The 19,986-nt window shown below is 39.2% G+C and overlaps 1 protein-coding gene across 4 annotated transcripts; it reads left to right on the top strand.

Moving 5' to 3' along the window:
- Positions 1-685: 685 nt before the first annotated feature.
- fbxl4 (F-box and leucine-rich repeat protein 4) lies at positions 686-18,932 on the top strand. 4 transcript variants are annotated; one of them, XM_053651599.1, is made up of 8 exons: positions 686-849; positions 4,707-5,537; positions 6,948-7,245; positions 10,242-10,486; positions 10,639-10,852; positions 13,968-14,039; positions 15,562-15,892; positions 16,203-18,932. In XM_053651599.1, exons 2-8 carry the CDS (start codon positions 5,047-5,049, stop codon positions 16,205-16,207), a joined length of 1,656 nt encoding a protein of 551 aa, XP_053507574.1. In that variant the 5' UTR covers positions 686-849; positions 4,707-5,046; the 3' UTR covers positions 16,208-18,932. The 4 variants fall into 4 exon arrangements, with proteins under 4 accessions (XP_053507574.1, XP_053507569.1, XP_053507573.1 ...); XM_053651594.1 differs by having other exon boundaries at positions 16,114-18,932; XM_053651598.1 differs by lacking the exon at positions 686-849 and adding an exon at positions 1,297-3,638 and having other exon boundaries at positions 16,114-18,932.
- Positions 18,933-19,986: the final 1,054 nt, after the last annotated feature.

Raw genomic sequence — 19,986 nt, 5'->3', positions numbered from 1 at the left:
TGGTGGTATACTGTAGACTACTTGCCCTAACTGCAGATCTACTGAATATAAACTGTCTAAAGAATTAAAACGCCCATAAACTACTCCATCCGTTCATGTTTATCTGTTTACTGCATGTTGCACAGATGCATTATTTAAAAAATACTGCTAACTTTTATATGACCAATGCAGCACTTTTATATAAGCGCTCACTCGTTTGAATTGCTATTTGTTCCTAAATTAAAAAAAAAAAAAAAAAATCGATAATAAAATAAATATTAACTATTTAAACCGACTTGGTAGAATGTGACCACAAATTGTTTAATTTTAGAATATAATTTTTATTATAATATTGTTTCTTGCAATTACAGGTTACAATTTATATACATCAATTATGTATATTTTCATTATTTAATATTATTATTACACATTATTTATTTTTATCAATTTGTTATGTGTTTAAATTTAAGTTTAATTATTATTATTATTATTATTATTATTATTATTATTTATTTATTTATTTATTTATTTATTTTACATTGTACAGTGATTACAAAATGAATAGTTTTTTCTTGGTATATAAAAGCTTTTATTTCTTATAGTTTAGTATCTTATAGTAGCCTTTATTTCTTTGATTTATGCGCCAAGCGGAAGTTAATTTATGGAACTGGTCATGAACTACAAATCCCACAAAGCTTAGCGCGTAACCGCTTCCCCGGATGTTGCTATAGGAAGTAAACAATATGAGACCCCGCAATGACACATGAGCATAAATAATATATATAAACATTCACAAATTCACGTATTGAGTATAGTTACATGCGTGGAGGGACAGAGGGAAGTACAGATGGACTTCCGGTTTTCGGAGCTGTAAGTTATTAGCCGTGCTTCATCTTTGCATAGCCGTTTAGCTTACTGAGAAGTTGCTTGTTAATTCTGCTGATTTGACACTGCAGAGATGAGCTGTTCTCCTCTCTAACATCCGGGTTATATCCCTGTTTTGGTCACAGATGCTGTTTTTAACTGTATTCTTTTTACATTTTGTTTGATAATCTCGCTAGCATAAACAAAAACGTTGTTAATTTACAAACTAGATATAATTCAAATTAGCCTGAACGCTAAGCTAAGCGCTTTCTAATGATCCCAGGCTAAAACAACATTGACGTCTAATTACTGTTTATGTGCGTGGGCTGAGGATTATTTAAATGATCCCCTTGCTAAAACTGTTGAATTCTCGATTCTGATTCTGGTTTATTTTCTATAACAGCGGCTCTGACAGTAGTTCCGGCTGAAAAGTGACATCACAGGCTTGTATTAATGCGCTCTTTCTAATACGTTACTGTTTCTATAGTAACAGCTCATTCACTGAAACTTGTATGGTGGACACTCCGCATAATTTGAGGCTGGGGCTGTCACTATAACTACTTTTGTTGGACAATATATTGTCCCAGAAATAATTGCAATAAGCGATATTACTGTAATTTTAAGACCATTTTTAATGCCACTGATATAATGATAACATAATTGCATAATAATGCATGTACAGCCTTTCAAAGAGAAATGAGCTTTTAGTTTTTTAAGAATATTCAGATGTTGGAACTGGAATGTCAAAGTAAAAAAGTGCTGTAATACAGTACTGTGAATTTTTTATGCTTTAGTTATTCATCGTCCGTGTTTTAGCGCGTTCTTATGGAAAGATCGTATTCACACTGTGACTTATCCTCTCTACCTAGCGCCTTACTTAAGTTCAAGTGCGCGTCATTTTGCGCAGTAGCGAGTTTTAATATTAGGTTTATGCTGTGTATATGTCTGATTAATCTCACAGGTTTATAGGATGTGTATACTAAAGCGCTTCAGTGTACCTCTGTACATTCACTATTCCCCGAAATTACTGACTATGACTGGATTATTTCAAACACTAGAATTATTCTTTCGAATTTTTTCATCTCCAAAAAACATTGTTCGTGCGTTGATAATATCTTGCGTGTCGTTTTTTTAAACAGTATGTTTTAATAAAAATTTGACAAAAGTTCGTATTTGAGTTGGACATCTCTAGAGCAGATGAGAGACAGAAGCAGTATGAACGGCTAAAATGTTGGTGTTCATTTATATCGTACGATAAGTCAGTAAAGTAATTGTCATGATGGGCCTATCTGAGGTTAGTAATAAACGTTTTAAAAAAGACTCATACCACAGCACAGTTGAATACTCGAATCTGATTGGTCAGAAAGTGTGCATTGTTTTCGTGTAACAGCACGGCTCGGAAAGTAGTCCCGGCTGTAACGTGAATGCTAGGTTAATATTAATGCACTTGTTCTAATATGTTCTATTATTGTTTCTATAGTAACAGCTCATACACTAGGATTCCTACACCGGATGCTCCACATAAGCCAAGACTAATACTAAACAGAATTTTTTTTAAAATCATTATTTAATAATGTAAAACGTATATTCATTGATGTTAGTGACGTGGTGATTGAATGACCTAGATGAATACAGTAACTAATTTGTCTCATAGACAACATGCACAACATTAATGTACATGGATGGATCTATAGACTATAAACCATTAAAATGTGTGACGTACTATTCATTAATAATTTAAACATTGTAATTGGTGGCAATTCGCTGTGGTATAAGCGCAATAACATGCTCCAGACTGTGTTGTTTGACGAAAATAGTGCACTTGCTCGAAGGAGTCTCCGGTCTCAAAGCTTTGTAACAGTCAGTAAGATTTCAGGATGGAGAACTTTAAGATATCTGGTTTCTTGGTAACATTATGAGCTTCATTTTTTTAACTGCAAGAGAGAGAGGGAGCTACTGTCTATACTATACTGCTATAACATAACTGATAACAGGAAATAACAAGTCTCGTGGATGTTCCACAAAATAAAACATAACTGTAAAGAGATTAACGTATGGCATGTTGTTCTTTAATTATTACAAGATGTGATTGTTGGCGAATTTCTGTTGTTTAAGAGGAATAAAACACTCCAGGATATGCTGTTATTGGATATTAATCAACTTCAGGGTGCTAATAATTTCACTTTGCTTCAAGCTACATGCGCAACCCCTTCATTGATTATTTTCCTATAACAGCATGTCCTATTGCGTTTCGATCCTTACTTATTGAATTGTTTGCTGGACTCTCTAACCTTACCCAAGCTAAATGTAGTTACAGTCAACTCAAAATATTGGCACCCTTCTTAAAGCTTAAACATATGGAAGATCTTTATAATAGGTTTTTTTTTTTTAAGCATAAAATGTTCTTAAGTATTGTAAATATTTTCTGTAAAACTCTGACAGAGAATAACAGAGACGCACTGAGCCTTTTCCTGTAATGTTTTTCTGTAAAGGTTGGAAACATTTTAGAGGATTACTCTTTGAACACTCTTTCTTCAAGCTCTATTAACTAGATTCTTAGTTTTGTAGCTTTTTAATCCAGACCACGTCTTTATTACGGCTTAAATCCAGACAACGATGTTACCACTGCAAAACTGATTTTGTGTTTCAGCAAACATTTGGGTCATTATGTTGTTAAAAGAATGATCTAATTCTAGGTCTTGACCTCCTGGCAGAGGCAACCAGGTATTGTGCTTCCACCATATTTTACAGCGAGTTATCAGATCAACAAGCTTCAGTTTCTTTTGTGTTGAAAGGTAAAGGGATTTTACTTGTTTGCAATTTCATTTGGGTTCTGGAGACAGTTTTATAAAGGGGGTGTGGCTGTTAGAGGTCGACCGATTGATCGGTTTTGCCGATAAATCGGCACCGATAACCAATTGCTGGAATGTTGGTTATTGGCAAAGAAACAACCAATAGTTCTTCCTGGTTACGTCCATTGCGGAATCGCCTGAGAATTGTCCGCTGTCATTATTATACCGCACAAGAGCGGCCTCTAGAGGTGAAATAAAAACTGTGACAAAAATCACTGACTAAATTTGTTGTTATTTGCAGTATTTTTTGATTCACTTTGGATGTTTCTCTTTTTATTTCTTATTTGGAGTGTTATGTTTTGGTTTAGTTCGGTTGTGTATTATTTACTTTAATATTTATTAATAGTTCATGTATTAATATTTATATGTATTATTTCGTTTTAAATTGTACAGCGCATTTTCATGGTACAGTCAGTACTGTATTTTTGTAATAAAGTTCAGCAATATTTTACTTTGATTGTTAAGTTTACGTTCAGTATCAATTTTAAAAACTATCGCTTAAGTAAACGGTTATCGGCAGGTAGGTACCGCCCGACGCAGCTATCGGTGTCGGTAAAATCGTTCGACTTGTACTGGCTATTAAGTAGTAAGTTTCTCTAGTTGAGGATGTGTAGTATATAATGTAATGTATATAATGTTCATTTTATGCCATAATTTTTTTTTGTGTCCTCGAAGGGTGCCAATAATTCTGAAGTTGCCTGTAAAAGAGCGAAAATGTCTGTGTTGTAGTGAACCATGCTTGTTGCCTTATCCTGTTTATGGTCTTTGTAAAGCTATTTAAAGACAGTTACAAATGCATACATACACATTTACAGACACAAGGAAATAAAAAATAAAAAAGATGTCGAATTCCAAGTGGGTACATGAAGATCTGATGAGGACTTGACAAATTGTAAAAAGTCCGCTGCTATAAGGAAAGGCTTGGTGTGCTGTAGTGTTGCCGTTCTAACTCTCTCACTGTGTGTTTTTGTGTGTGTTGTGTGGTTGTGTATGTGTGTGTTTGTCTCGCAGGTCATGCATGCAGCTCGGCCTGTAGGAATGTAGACGCCTTACCACCAGCACCACCACCACCACCCCGTGTCCCCTCTGTGTCCCCTATGTGTTCTCCATCCTGCCTATTTTACGCTTCTCAGCATGTAGCTTAGCTTATGATATAGTTATAGATATGTTATAATAGTTTGATATGTTATAGCTATGTTATAAAGAGTATATATTCTCTTTAACAGCAATCTCATCTACGTGCCAACGTTCCCTAGAAAGCAGCTTAGTGTAGCTAAATAGCCTAGTTATTTATATAATGTATAAATCCTCCTTCAAGTAGTCCCTGTTGCCTGTGCTCCCTATCTTCCCTATGCTCACTCTTCTGGGCGTGTGTTCCTTCGTGTTTGTGCATTGGCGTCGGTGCAGGAGCGGCTCACTCAACGATGCTGCGTTTCACTGCGGAAGCACAGCTCTTCCCATCGTCACGAAGATGGAGGCAGAGTTGGATCAGTACGCCAAGGAAGTGCTGGACTTCAGCTCGCATTACGGCAGTGAAGGGAGCATGTCGTACACGATGTGGAACGCAGCCGGAGCCCCCAGCGTGTTCCCGAGCTCAGGGGACTTCACGCACACGGCCGTGTTCCGCACGTACGGACGCTGGTGGGAGGACGAGCACGCAAAGCAAAGTTTCAGCCGCACGCCACGCTCCTTCCACAGCCGAGATTTTCTCGAGGTGGCATTTGAGGAGCAGGTTTTCCCCACTGCCATCACCGTTCTGGAGACGTACCACCCCGGGGCCATCGCCCAAATCCTCGCCTGCTCGTTTAATCCCTATGCTGAAAACCACCCTACTGATATCAGGTGAATGAAAGAGAACACATAAACAATAATAACGTAATATTTGACAGTGCTTTTTATTATGCAGTACTGTCTCAAAGCAGCTTTACACACATCAGTGGTGCTAAGAGGACGAACCGTTGGTGTAGGAGCTTGTAAAGCTTACTAAAGGGACTCCTTTAACTGGAAAATACATTTCATAAACCGCTCTCAGCACGGATTTCTTATTAACATAATCACATATTATACTCAATTGCAATAATAATACGAAATTATGTACAGTAATATTATAGCTCTTTTTTTTTAGAGCTTTTTATTTCTGGACTTTACACGAACAAAACATGTTCGATCCAAGGTGACATTATTTATAGACTGAATTGTTCTGGGAGCTATTGAGGTTTGGATGAAACCAATTTAAACAGGTTAATAAATATAAGTACTCAGTAAATAAAATAACTTTGGTAATGGTCCCTTGTGATTTCCAGTAATGTAACTAAATTAAAAAACCATCACGCATCCTTTGGTTCTGTGGACCCTTTTATGGGTTCTCTTCAAGGACCCGTGAGTAGAGATACGCGCAAGAATGTTTCCCCCCATTTTCTCACCAATTTGGTCTCACCACTTCCCACCCACAAAGTAACTCTCCCCTGTTACATGCCAACTACCAACAGTCGACCAGCGCATCTTTGAGAACTTCTGGACGCTCTGAGGAAAGCATTATATGCCCTGTTCTGCATACATGAGCTCAAAGACACCCATGATTGGCTAGTGTCACTTTGATTGACAGGAGGCATACAGTAATGCCATCCCTCCCACCCTGAGAGCACGGCAATAGATGGCTATGGCATCAATAGGGTGAATGCTTTTCTGTTGCTCCACACAGGAGCCAGGACTGCTTTTTTTAAAAATAAAAAATTTATTGAATGCCTGTTTCCTCCTGATAAAATTTCGACCAATCACGCTTGCATCTGCAGACCCTCCTGGACCAATCCCTTCCATTGTTTGCACCTCCTATGATATTTTATGATGAATTTAGTTGGTTCTGTTTGTATAAAATATAAACAAATAAGTCATTTCAACCACAATGACCACTGACTAGGATAAAACGGTTATAAATCAATGATAAATAAATATAATCAGTAAATGCCTCCCAGTCCTGATGCACACCTCTACTCCAGGGGGGTATGTGGTGTGTTTCCAATCACAGTAACAATTTTCCAACAGCAAAAACATATTACTGTAGTGTCTAGTGTGTCCAAGTTGTACACCAGCTATGGTATCCTGTTACCATTTTGACAAACTGTTCACTATGACATATCATACATAGCCGATACCGGTGATGGGAATGAAGTCAGTGAAGTGTGTTTACCAGTCTTTCCGTGACTTTGTGTGAACGGCAGTGTTTAGATGATGTCGTCTTGTTTATGTGTGCAGGTGGGAGGTGCTGTGGGCGGGGGAGCCCACCAAAGTCGCCAGTCCTCAGGCACGTCTGTTTTGCCCCGCCATCCGTCAGGTTAGCTTCGCCACCAATTTACTGCGTTTGGAAGTAAACAGCTCTCTACTGGATTATTACACCGAGCTGGACGCCATTGTGCTGCGTGGTGTGCGCAACCACGTCAGCAGCATCACCACGCCCCTCATTATTGCCAACACCACACCCAACAAGGACAGTGACGTGCTTAGCAAGGATGTCAACATGAGCAACGGCTACTTCGACAAACTACCCTATGAGGTGACGATAACTGACACTGCATCATAGCGAATGATATTATCGTGACATTCTAGTACAAACTGATAGACTACCACTGGAATTATAGGAATTGTCTCAATATGAAAATAATAAGAAAGGTTTTGTATTTTTGCTGACTCATAATTGAATGCTTTGAAGATCGCAAACTCGCAAAATTTATTATTAATGAAGTTAACTTTGTAGTCCTCCTCTACACATGCTATTGTTCATTCATTTCTTCTGCCTAAATAAAAGTCTTAGTCCAGTTGCAGCATTAATATTAATCAACAGCCTGAAAGAAAATGAAATGCTGAAGTTTATTGAATATAAATAAGCATATGCTTAATTCAGTGTTTATTATAGGCATGATGTAAGCTTATATATTTTTTTATTGTAGCTTGTGTAGGGATCCCAGGTAAAGCATTTAAAATTCAGTGTATCTGTTGATGTTGAAGTTAGGTAGTAAAATAGGCAGAGCCTTTTTTTGTATTCTGTTCTCTGTCCTGAAGACTTTCCTGTGGTGGAAAACTTTATCACAATTGTGACTTTATATCTCACAATTCTGACATTTTTCCTCACATTTGCGAGTTCATATTGCACAATTTTTACTTTATTTCTCGCAGTTACGAGTATACATGTTACAATCCTGACTTTTTTCTCACAATTTAGACGTCCACTTGACATTTCCTGAGTTACAAAGAATGGACCGAATGAAAGAAAGGAAAAAAAAGTCAGAATTGTGAGATGTTACCTCAAAATTGTGAAGAAAAAAGCCAGAACTGTGAGATGTTAAAAATGCGATTGTTAAAATTGTGAGAAAAAAAAAGTCAGAATTGTGAGATGTCAAAATTGTGAGGGAAAAAAGTCAGAATTGTGAGATATGTCAAAATTGTGAGGAAAAAAAGTCAGAATTGTGAGATGTTACCACAAAATTGTGAGAAAAAAGTCATAATTGTGAAATGTTACCTCAAAATTGTGAGAAAAAGTCAGAATTGTGAAATGTTACCTCAAAATTGTGAGAAAAAAGTCAGAATTGTGAAATGTTACCTCAAAATTGTGAGAAAAAAGTCAGAATTTTGAGATGTTACCTCAAAATTGCGAGTAACAAAGTCAGAATTGCGAGATATAAAGTCGCATTTACCTTTTTTTTTTTTCCATGGTGGAAACAGGCTTCCATATGGAACTGCTGCTATATAAAATGAATCAACACTTTCGGACCAATCAGAATTGAGAATTCAACAATTGTGATATTAGCCGTAATGAAAATGCCGCCTTCTTGTCAAGCGATGGTTAAACATTTTAGCCTTATTTTTTAAACAGCATTTATAATTTCAATGATAAATCTTAAACTATCAGCAATCATCCATTTTCTAAAAATGCCTACTAATGTAATCAACGGAAGAGAAACATGGAAAAGTAGGTGATCACGTTTCAGCTCTATTACATTAACATTAGGCTTTAACTAAGCCTCTAATCGGCTTCTCGCCACACAGAAGCGAGAGGTCAGTTCAGTTCATTTTTAACACGTCACTGCTATAGGAACGAGATCCAAAATGGCTGTGCTTCTTTGTTGGATGCTTTCAACACAACACGCTTCAAGTCTCAACTCGACTCCTTATTATAGCATGGTTATCATCATTTTTGGATAATTAGGACGTCACTAGAAATGGCAGCATGATGTGTTCTGCTAGCCCGGCTCAGATCTTATAGCCAAACCGCTAGCGCTTTATTAAGTCTGTAATGCTATACGGCCATTACGTGCCAGCTGACGCCGTGTTTGACACGCTCCTGCTTGTTTCGAGATTAGCTACAGGATTCTTCAGTGTATTGTTTCCCAGGGTTTCTTATTCATCAGTAATATTAAACCACTGTTTTAATCCCAGAACACACACTTGCGGCATCGCTATTTATTCTTCCCTGTACGTTTTTAACACCACAGACAGAAAAATATATTTTAGGGATATTTAGTCGTGTCCGCTAAGTTTCGTTTCTGTTTTATTATGAACAAATTCTTACAGCACATGATTGAAGCCACGTCATATTATACAACAGTCTTATTTCACAGGATTTCACAGGATGAGCGTGTAAATTGTTTTTCATTTGTCTTCTGAAGGAACAGTAAAGATCGTTAAACAAAATGATAACAATTTACACCGATCATCCCGTTCAAAAGTTTACACCCCCCGGCTCTTAATGTATCAGTGAATGTTTGCACCTTTTGTAATAGTCGTGTACAAGTCCCTCAGTTGTCCTCAGTGTGAAAAGATGGATCTGAACATCATAGCTGCTGTTGGAAAGGAGTCAAATATGCAGAAGATGCTCGAAAAGCAAATAATGTGCAGGACCTGGAGGATTTTTCTGAAGAACACTTGGCAGTTTAATTGCACAGGACAAACAAGGGACTCATGAAGAACTATCACAAAACATAAAAACAGTCGTTGATCATCCAGGTAACGACACACAGTATTAAGAATCAAGTGTGTGTAAACTTTTGAACTGGTTCATGTGTGTAAATTTAGCTATTATTGTCACTTGTGGACTATATGTAAACATCTGTTATGTGAAATAGCTTACTCAATAAAAAACTAAATGCAATGTTTATGATCCGTCTTTATATTATTAATATTTTGCAGATTCTTCAGGGCGTATGTAAACGTATGTCCTCAACTGTATGCAACTAAAAGTCATGTTATTTGTAACTGAGAAAATATTGAATTGTTATTGTGGTGTAACATGAATCGTGATCAATCACAAAAGCGGGTTGTAGGAATGTATAACTCTGCGCTTGAGGTGGTAAAACATGACCAAAATAGGTTCGAAAATTCCACTGCACCGGCAGATTTCAAACGTCTCTCCACCTTTGGCGCCGCTCCACCTGCGTCAGCTCAGAAATAAATTTTTGATCGGTACAAAAAAAATTGGCTTGTGCCCTAGATAAATTTGACCCACAAATTATACCTGTGCTGCCATAATAATGAATCTGCCGTGTGTTTCCCCAGCTGATCCAGTTGATTGTGAGCCACTTGGCTGTGCCAGATCTGTGTCGTCTGGCTCAGAGCTGTAAGCTCCTACAGCGCCACTGTTACGACCCGCTACAGTACATTCAGCTCAGCCTGCAGCCTTATTGGTTCAGCTTGAACGATCTGTCTCTGGTGCACTTACAATCCCGCTGCGCAGTCCTGCAGCGCCTCAACATGTCCTGGACCGGAAACAGAGGAGCCGTCACGGCAAGCGGATTCTGCAGGTGAGATGGTTTAGGATGTGGCCCATGAGGACACAAGAACACACAATAGCAGCCATCTGCCGATAGTACATCATGATAATCACTTTTCATAGTGTCTTTCCACTTCTCTCTCTCTCTCTCTCTCTCTCTCTCTCTCTCTCTCTCTCGCTCAGTTTCATCAAGGCATGCGGAGCGAGCTTGGTGTGTTTGGAGCTGTCGTGTTGTCACTTCCTGAACGACATGTGTTTGGAGGTGATCGCGCAGACGTGCGTGAGCCTTCAGGAGCTCGATCTTGCGTCATGCGACCGTCTCGAACCTCAGGCGTTCAACCACATCGCTAAACTCGCACGCCTGCGCCGACTCATCCTGTACCGCACCAAGATTGAGGTGAGCAGCCCTGGTGCTGTTACGTTAGCGACAGTGAAGCTATGGACACAAACACACAACTCAAACCGCTATGTTTATCTCACTCATGTTCATAATTATGGGATTTCTGTCTTCAAAAGCAACACGTTTCTTTAAATTTGTCTTAAACACTACTAAGAACAGGGCGTTCCTCTAAAATTGATGAGAAGATCAGGAGAAAACAGGTCAGTGAGGCTGCCAAGAAGCCTACAGTAACATTAAAAGGACTGCAGCAATTTCTGACAAGTACTGGTTGCTCCCTACATGGGACAACAATCTCCAGAATTCTTCATATCTCTGGGCTGTGGGGAAGGGTGGCAAGACGGAAGTATTTTTTAAACCAATAAATAAATAAATAAATACATCCAATCTCCTAAAACCATGTGGAATAATGTCTAATGATCTGATGAGACCAATGTTGAAATTTTTGACCATAATAGATATGTTTGGCATAAAAAATAAACCAAACACAGCACATCACCAAAAGAACACCATGCCCACGGGGAAGCACGGTAGTGGCAGTATCATTGTCTTCAGCTGGAACTGGGGCTATAATCAGCATGGAGAGAATAATGAATAGCTCCAAATACCAGTCAATTTTGGCGCAAAACATTCTGCTGAAACATTTATTAAGATGATGAAGAATTTCACCTTTCAGCATGACAACAACCCAAAGCAAACCTCCAGCTCAACAAAGGAATGGCTTCACCAAAACAAGTTCAAGGTATTGGAACGGCCCAGCCAGAGTCCACACCTAAATCCAATCAAAGATCTGTGGGGTGACCTGAAGAAGGTTGTGAACAGGGGATGCCCATTCAATTTTACATTAACTTCGAATTCTTAAGTCAAGATGTGCAAAACTGATAGACTCTTACCCAAAAAGATTGAACGCTGTGATCAAATCTAAAGGTGCTGTAACTAAGTATTAGTTTATGCGGGTACACACTTATAAACCAGGTTATTGTACATTTCTTTTTATTTCTTTTTTTTTAATCCCCTAAAATGATTCTTATTGTTTTTCACCTTAATTAATCTGTTAAAATTTCGCATTAAAGGTAGAAAAGGTTCTCACATGATTTATCTTGGTTTCATTTATTTATTTATTTTTACATCACAAAGACCTGCCATTTTAACAGGAGCGTGTAGACTTTTTATATCCTCAATTATTGCTACAATAACTATAAACACTGTACCCGATTGGGGTTATCTTGCACAGAGGACATACAGGGCTGTTATGGCCTCTTAATGCCTGCCTTTTGTAGTAAACAACTGATCTGACTGCCTTTTCACATAGTGTTTTGGGCGTTGTTTACTTATGCACGCACGCACACACACACACACACACACACACACACACACACACACACACACACACACACACAAGCTATATCTATTCCACTCTCAAATCTTGTTATACTGTCACTGATGTTTCTTCATCATCAGCAGAACAAGAGATGTACAGTCAAAGAAACATCACCACACACACACACACACACACACACACACACACACACACACACACACACACACAAGCGCTTCACCCAGACGTGTTTTAACCCGAGCTCAGAACAATAGCTCTGTTCTCTGTGCTTTAACAGAGACGTGTTTTTACCTCGGCTAGTCTGTGTGAAAATTAAGATGTGTTTTTTTTTTTTCCCTGAAATTTTAAACCTCTGTGTTTTTAATCCCGGTTTTAGCAATATGTTCCAGACCATGAAGTCACGTAATAGTTTTATTTTGACATCTCTATTCCTCACAACGAGGGTTTCTCAGTCTTCTGTGGTTGACGGATCTGTTTTCTTTAATTATTTCATATGAAGTGTTTGTTCTGTCATGCCTCCTTGATTCAGGGTGGAGAAATACGGTCGGGGTGCCCTAACTTTCATTTCATCAGTATCAGTAAACACCAACATTAATAACCCGACATTCTGCTTAGTTCATCCTGATTAGTCACGAATGTAATCTTAAATTGATTTGATTTATCTGGATATTTCATTAGCAATCTGGTCAGAATGTGTTGATGTTTTTCTATAAACAGCGGCTCTGACGGTATTATTAATATTAATGCGCTCGTTCTAACAAGGTACTTAACAAAGAATAAATATATTGTCGTCGATGCACTGAAGCTTTCTGTAAGGAGATGTTTAACATCTTTAACATTGATGGAAGGAGTCTCCAGTGTCAGAACTTTGTTAAGTATTTTTACTGAGTATGTTTTCTGCCACAGCAGTTCCACAACATTAAATGGATAAATAATAATAATAATGACATGTCGTGCAGTAATGAATTAAAAATTGTACTTGTCCAATTGATGAGGAATAAACTATTTCTGGACATACTGACATTGAAAAAGTTTACATTTAAAATGTTTACATTTAAAAGTTTACAAAAAAGTTTACACCCCCGACCTAACCCCCCCCCCCGTACGAGTCCGTAGTCGTGTACGAGTCCCTCAGTTGTCCTCAGTGTGAAAAGATGGATCTGAACATCATATAGTCACTGTTGGAAAGGGGGTCAAATATGTAGAAGATGCTGGAAAAGTAAAGAATGTGCAGGACCTGGAGGATTTTTCTGAAGAACAGTGGGCAGTTTAACTGCTCAGGACAAACAAGGGACTCATGAAGAACTCTCACAAAACATAAAAACAGTCATTGATCATCCAGGTAACGACACGCAGTATTAAGAATCGAGCGTGTGTAAACTTTTGAACTGTTTCATTTGTGTAAATTCAGTTATTATTGTGTCTTGTGGATGATGTGTAAACATCTGTTATGTGAAATAGCTTATTCAGGGCAGGACTAAATTAAAAAAAACAAATGCAATTCTTATGATCTGTCTTCTTCTTATTCTTATTCTTCTTATTATTATTAGATTAACATTTTGAAGATTCTGGAAGGGGTAGGTAAACTTATGACCTCAGCTGTATAAGTAAGATGCAAAGGCCTATATTCTAAATGCCAAGTTGTATATAAATAGGAAATAATGAGCTTCTACTCAGCTGTTGGTAGTGAAACAGGCTGCATAATTGTGGTCTGTTCTAATGCTTTCTCTTTTTCTTTGTGTGTGTGTGTGTGTGTGTGTGTGCGTGTGTGTGTAGCAAACTGCCATATTGAGCATCCTAACTTTCTGTACTGAACTGCGACATCTCAACTTAGGCAGCTGCGTGATGGTGAGTTCTTTTGGCTATTTGGCATCTTTTGATGAAATCATCTTGTTCTTCCTCTTTCGAATATTCTGAAACACACCAGTGTTCACACTTTGTAACTTTTTTTTTTGGAATGAATTTAACATTTGGACAGAAAATCATATAAATCATATGCTGAGCCATCATTAGTACGAAGCGTCCTTTTCCTAGCTGAAGTGTTTGCGAAAAGTCACTGTTTGTACCTCAGAATTCTCCAAATTGTCTAATGCACCTATTTTATTTTATTTTTGGGGGGGCCAAAGAGTCCTGTTTGAACAAAAAGCCTTTTTTTTTTCCCTGTCCTAGAAGTCTGCATTTTTTTACCCAGAGACTGTCCATTTTTTTTTCTCAGCGAGAACATCTTCGTCTTTGTGTTCAGTGTATAAAGTCTATTTGTGCTCTAAGGGTCCATTTTAGTGGTGGATGATATGACAAAAATATTATATCCCGATTCTCAAGGACATTTCTTCAATGCATGATATGTATCACGATATATATGTATATGAGATAGATAGATAGATAGATAGATAGATCGTAAGATAGATATATACATTTGCTAACAATTTTCCAGCAGTAGAGTCGTGTTGCATTGGCAAAAATGTAAAAATAAATAAAGATTTTTTCCCCCACAAATCTTCAACTGTCCAGTTTGAGTGAGTCTGCACCCATGATGGCCTCAGATTATTGTTCTTGGCTAAACTCTAGAGACTGCTGTGTGTGAAAATCCCACGAGCTCGTGAGTTTCTGAAATACTTAAACCAGCCCATCTGGTACCAACAACCATACCACAGTTAAAGTCACAGAAGGCACACTTTTTCCTCATTCTGATGTTTGATGTGAACATTAACTGAAGCTCTTGACCTGTATCTGCGTGATTTTATGCACCGCGTTGCGGCCACATGATTGGCTGATCAGATAACTGCATGAATGAGCAGGTGTACAGGTGTTCGTATTAAAGTGGACGGAGAGCGTATAAAAGCGTGTTGATTTTGACTATTTTCTACTTTTAAAGATAAAGTATGAAATGTTAACATCACATCAGCTGCTTCTGCCAGTCAGTTTCCAATTACCAAAAAACAAACAAAAAAAATACATCACAATATCTAAAAAAAAAAAAAAAAAAAGTGTATTGTTGCGAAAACAAGTGTATTGTTAAATTTATCACAATATCGCTGCATTTAGGATGATATCGTCTTATCACCCAGCCCTAGTACATTTAGTGTCACTGTCACCCACTTTCTCCATATTGTGGCCATTTGCCAATTTCTACCCTCTAGCTAGCTTTGTACTTATCACACGACTCTCTGCCCTCTTCCACATATATGAGCTCACAGATGCCTGCGATTGGTTAGTGTCACTCTGATTGACAGGGGACTTTTGTTTTAATTAAGACTATACAAGATCAGTCCCGACTGAAACGGTTTTCAAATAGTCTGTTCTATTTGTGTTTGTATTATGGTGAGTGGTCTGAAGGGGCGCTGTTCTGTCCTTCTTTGTCTGTCTCCAGATTGAGGACTACGATGTGGTGGTGAGTGTGTTGAGCGCCCGTTGTCGTTCCCTCGTGTCTCTGGATTTGTGGCGCTGCAGGAGTCTGAGCGAGCGTGGCCTTGCCGAGTTAGTGTCGGGCTGTGGCGTTTTAGAGGAGCTCGACCTGGGATGGAGCTCCGCCCTCCACAGCGGCTCCGCCCTCCACGGAGGATCTGCCTCGTTCAGACATGCGGCGCGCAGACTGAGCCGCCTGCGCAGACTCTACCTCACCGCTAACCGCAATATCTGTGACGCGGACCTGGAACACATCGCAACACACTGTCCTGCACTGGAGCACCTCGATATACTGGGTGAGGAGAGGCACTAAAACACACACACACACACACACACACACACACACACACACACTCTTTCCAGATCATTTTTCACCCTGTTTCAGATGCACAGAATTGCCTACTCTGATAAGAACATGTTACACATTCTCGTTCACATTTGTCCAAAATAAGGATTCAGAGGTGTTTGTAATGTGCAGTCATTGTGTACGTGTGTGTGTGTGTGCGCGCACATGCAGGTACACGGTTGGTGAGTCCGGCTGCTCTACGCAGGCTGCTCCAGTCGTGTCCCCGCCTGCGTCTACTTGACGTTTCCTTCTGCTCACAGATTGACATGCGGACCGTACAGGAGCTCAGCGTGCTTTTCCCAAACGTCTCCATCAAAAAGAGCTTCACCCAGTGACCCCTGACCTTTAACACTACTCACTTTGATGTTGTTCTGATGTTTTGCGGACACTAGGACCCTGTGGTCTGGCGCTCACAAGATGCTCACCACAATGAGCACAAACATAAAACTGGAACTCTCTTTCACACACACACACACACTCACACACACACACACACACACTCTTATCCATTGTGTTTATCAGAAATCAACAATCACCATTGACGTGATTTACACTTTTTTTTTGTTCACATTTCTTGAAGTGGCTATTTTTAATCTCATGGATTTATTTTTATATTGTGCCATTATTAATTGCAGATAAATCCCAGTTAAAAAAACAGCAATGTTTTATAACAAACTCACATTCTCTGAAATATGAACAAGTCAGTTTAACACTCCTATTGTTTCCTTTTAATGAACATAAGAAGTAGATATTGATTTATTTTTTTAACAACAGCCAACTCGCAGACCAACAGCAGTTCATACTGAAAATGAATAATAATTGTCTGGTGTGAAAGCCAGTTTTGATTCATTTTGATTCTGCCAGCGAGTAACCCTTCTTTGTCTCGAGTGCATGTAGGTGAAGATAAAATAATTGGGCAATCTGTAATCTTTTTTGAGAAAAAAAAATCGCTTAAATTGAGGAATCCTAGTCGTTCATCTTTTCTTTATACATAATTATCCTAAAATACAGTGTAATACTTTTTTTTCCCAATTGTCCTTTTTCTTTACATATAACACCGCCCCCTAGTGGACACATTTACGTTATGTTGACGGACGCTAGTCCGAACGTCTGCTCACGATGATGGAAAACGCTCGCAGATACGAAGACTCAGAATTATAAATCGAGTCCAAAGCCTAGTGCACACTATACAGTTTGAACTCATTTCCCAGTCGACAACTAATTTTGGCTCAGGAGGTAGAGTGGGTTGTCCACTAATCGTAGGGTTGGCTTTGGGCAAGACACTGAACCCCAAGTTGCTCCCGATGACAAGCTAGCACGTTGCATGGCAGCTCTGCTACCATTGGTGTCTGAGTGTGTATGAATGTGTGAATGAGAAACCGTGTAAAGCGCTTCGTAGAAACGTTAAGGTTAAAAAAAAAAAGCGCTATATAAGTGCAGACCATTTACCATGAATTTCAGAGTACAGAAACAGCCAATGAGAGCCTGAGACTAAATCGCATTAATCCGCTGGAACGGGCAGCAGATCCCTGAATCCAGTTTATCATCCTTCTGTTTGTGTGGGAGCGAGAGGGCAAAATGTAAACACAATAATAATACGTCTGTATAATAAAAATATTTATTCGTGTAATACCAAGGGGGCACATTTGCCTTACACCTCCAGGATTGTGGGTTGGAATTCTGCCTCCACCCTGTGTGCATGGAGTATGCATATTCTCCCTGTGCTTCAGGGATCTTCTCCGGGTTCTCCAGTTTCCTCCCCCAGTCCAAAGACATGTGATGTAGGCTGATTGGCATTTCCAAAATGTCTAGAATGTGTGTGATTGTGCCCTGTGATTGGTCGGCACTCCGTCCAGGGTGTCCCCTGCCTTGTGCCCTGAGTTCCCTGGGCTAGTCTCCTAGCAGTTATAGAAGTCATACCAAAACATGATTCCTGACAGCGCACAGTATAAAAAGTTCTTTTTTCCCCCCACTATACGTTCTCTCCACATCTTCCTAACCAATATTTCCTCCACATTTGCTCTTCTTTCTCTTTTTTCTTGTTGCCCGTGCAAAATAGTGTCAGAAAGTCAATAGAAAGTGACAGACATCTCTCATGTTTATTTTTGTGAGAAAGAGGGATTCTGAGATCTTGATAATCATGTAGTGTGCACTCGGCTTAAAACGATTAACGCCGTCCTAACGCTGTCTCGTGTTAACGTTTGAATGTTCTGACTCGGCAAACAGTTCGGTAACACCCCCTTGAAATTATTTCTAGACCAGGCTCAAGTATTTACTGGAAAACGAATGAACCGGCATTAAGCAGCTTTCACCTAAATATCTTCTCAATAGCTAATCTAACATTGTAATAGAGATGTGATCCTGTCAGGACTGACCCTAACCCTAGCACTATCAGCAACGCTAACAGGACAAACACTAAACTAGACTGTACCTGCACCAGTCAGGGGTGCTGATTAGAAGTGTTGATTTGGTGGCTGTGCAAGCCTTATAGGACATACAGTATACACACATGCCGTGTCCGTGTGTTTAATATGTGAGTATAGATTATTATTTTTAGATCATTTTTGAGGAATGTCTCAAAAATACAGCAGTGGATAATAATTCTCAGATAATGATGATAATTAAGTGTTTAATCACTAATGAAATAAAAAATAGCTCTCAGACATCCAGTCAGTGTTTTGAACCCAGCTCTTTTCTACTGATGGTTTCATTTATGCGTTGTGTTATCTAAGAATGAAACATGAAGTGTGTTGGATTATTTATTGAAGCTGTGAGTTAAACACGTGCCATCAACATTGTGTGTGTGTGTGTGTGTGTGTGTGTGTGTGTGTGTTTGTGTGTTCACTGTCTTCCATTTCCTTCGAATAACATGCTGAATGCCAAACAGTATGTCAGTGCCTTATATTGAAGAAGCGATACTGTGTGTGTGTGTGTGTGTGTGTATGAGAAACACAACTGTGAGTGTAATAAATACAAACGATATGGCTTAATTTCTCACTGTCTGATTTCTCAAAATGCCTTTGGAGAAGCTTGAAGTCAATAGACTAAGCAAGCCGTGCAATCAAAGCACAAATGACACAAAAGGACAAGCTGTAGGTTTTGTGTGCTTTTGAAAGAAAGAGCTATAGCTTTTCTGTTTACCGTACTCGCTGTTCAGAAAGAGACACCGCATGATGACGGACTAGATACACTCAACTCCGAGAAACAAACAAACAAAAACAAAATAGCTATAGTGAATAGTGATGCCTGTCGGTCTTTCGATGTTTGTGTTCCTTTGTGTATGTGTAATAGTTTTATGATGAGAGCCCCTGCTAAAAGGCGCAAGCGAAATGGTTTCATAATAGTAACGCTGAGTTCCTCCAGGGTGAAGAGACGATGTTTTGATGACACACTACACATGCTGATACAGCAGCTGCTTGTGAGGGTAGACTTCGGTTTGTGGCACAGGACGACATTAATAACGACATAGCCTCAAACAGAATGAATCTGACAGGCTATCAGATTTGACTAATGCTACAGGCTGTTTAGAGTAGCAGTTTAGAGAGTCGGCAACATGCGCAGATCATACATAAGATTAAAACCACTGACAGGTGAAGGGAAAAGCATTGAATATCTCGTTAGAGCGGCACGTGTTTAGGGGTGGGATATATTCGGCAGCAAGTGAGCAGCCAGTTCTCGAAGTCGATGTGTTGGAAGCAGGAAAAAATGGGTAAGTGTAAGGATCTGAGCAACTTTGACAAGGGCCTTATTGTGATGGCTAGAGGACTGGGTCGGAGCATCTCCTAAACGCAGGTCTTGTGGGGTGTTCTCGGTATGCAGTGGTTAGTACCTACCAAAAGTGCTCCAAGGAAGGACGAACCAAGGCTCATTGATGCACTTGAGGAGTGAAGGTCAGCCCGTCTGGTCCGATCCCACAGAAGAGCTACAGTAGCACAAACTGCTGAAAAAGTTAATGCTGGTTATGATAGAAAGGTGTCAGAGCACACAATGCATCACAGCTTGCTGTGTATGTGGCTACGTAGCTGCAGACCGGTCAGAGTGCCT

Source organism: Ictalurus furcatus, chromosome 20, assembly GCF_023375685.1.
Source record: "Ictalurus furcatus strain D&B chromosome 20, Billie_1.0, whole genome shotgun sequence".
NCBI classification, from domain to species: Eukaryota; Metazoa; Chordata; class Actinopteri; order Siluriformes; family Ictaluridae; genus Ictalurus; species Ictalurus furcatus.
The sequence above is the reverse complement of the archived record's forward strand: the minus strand, read 5'-3'. Positions and strand labels throughout refer to the sequence as shown.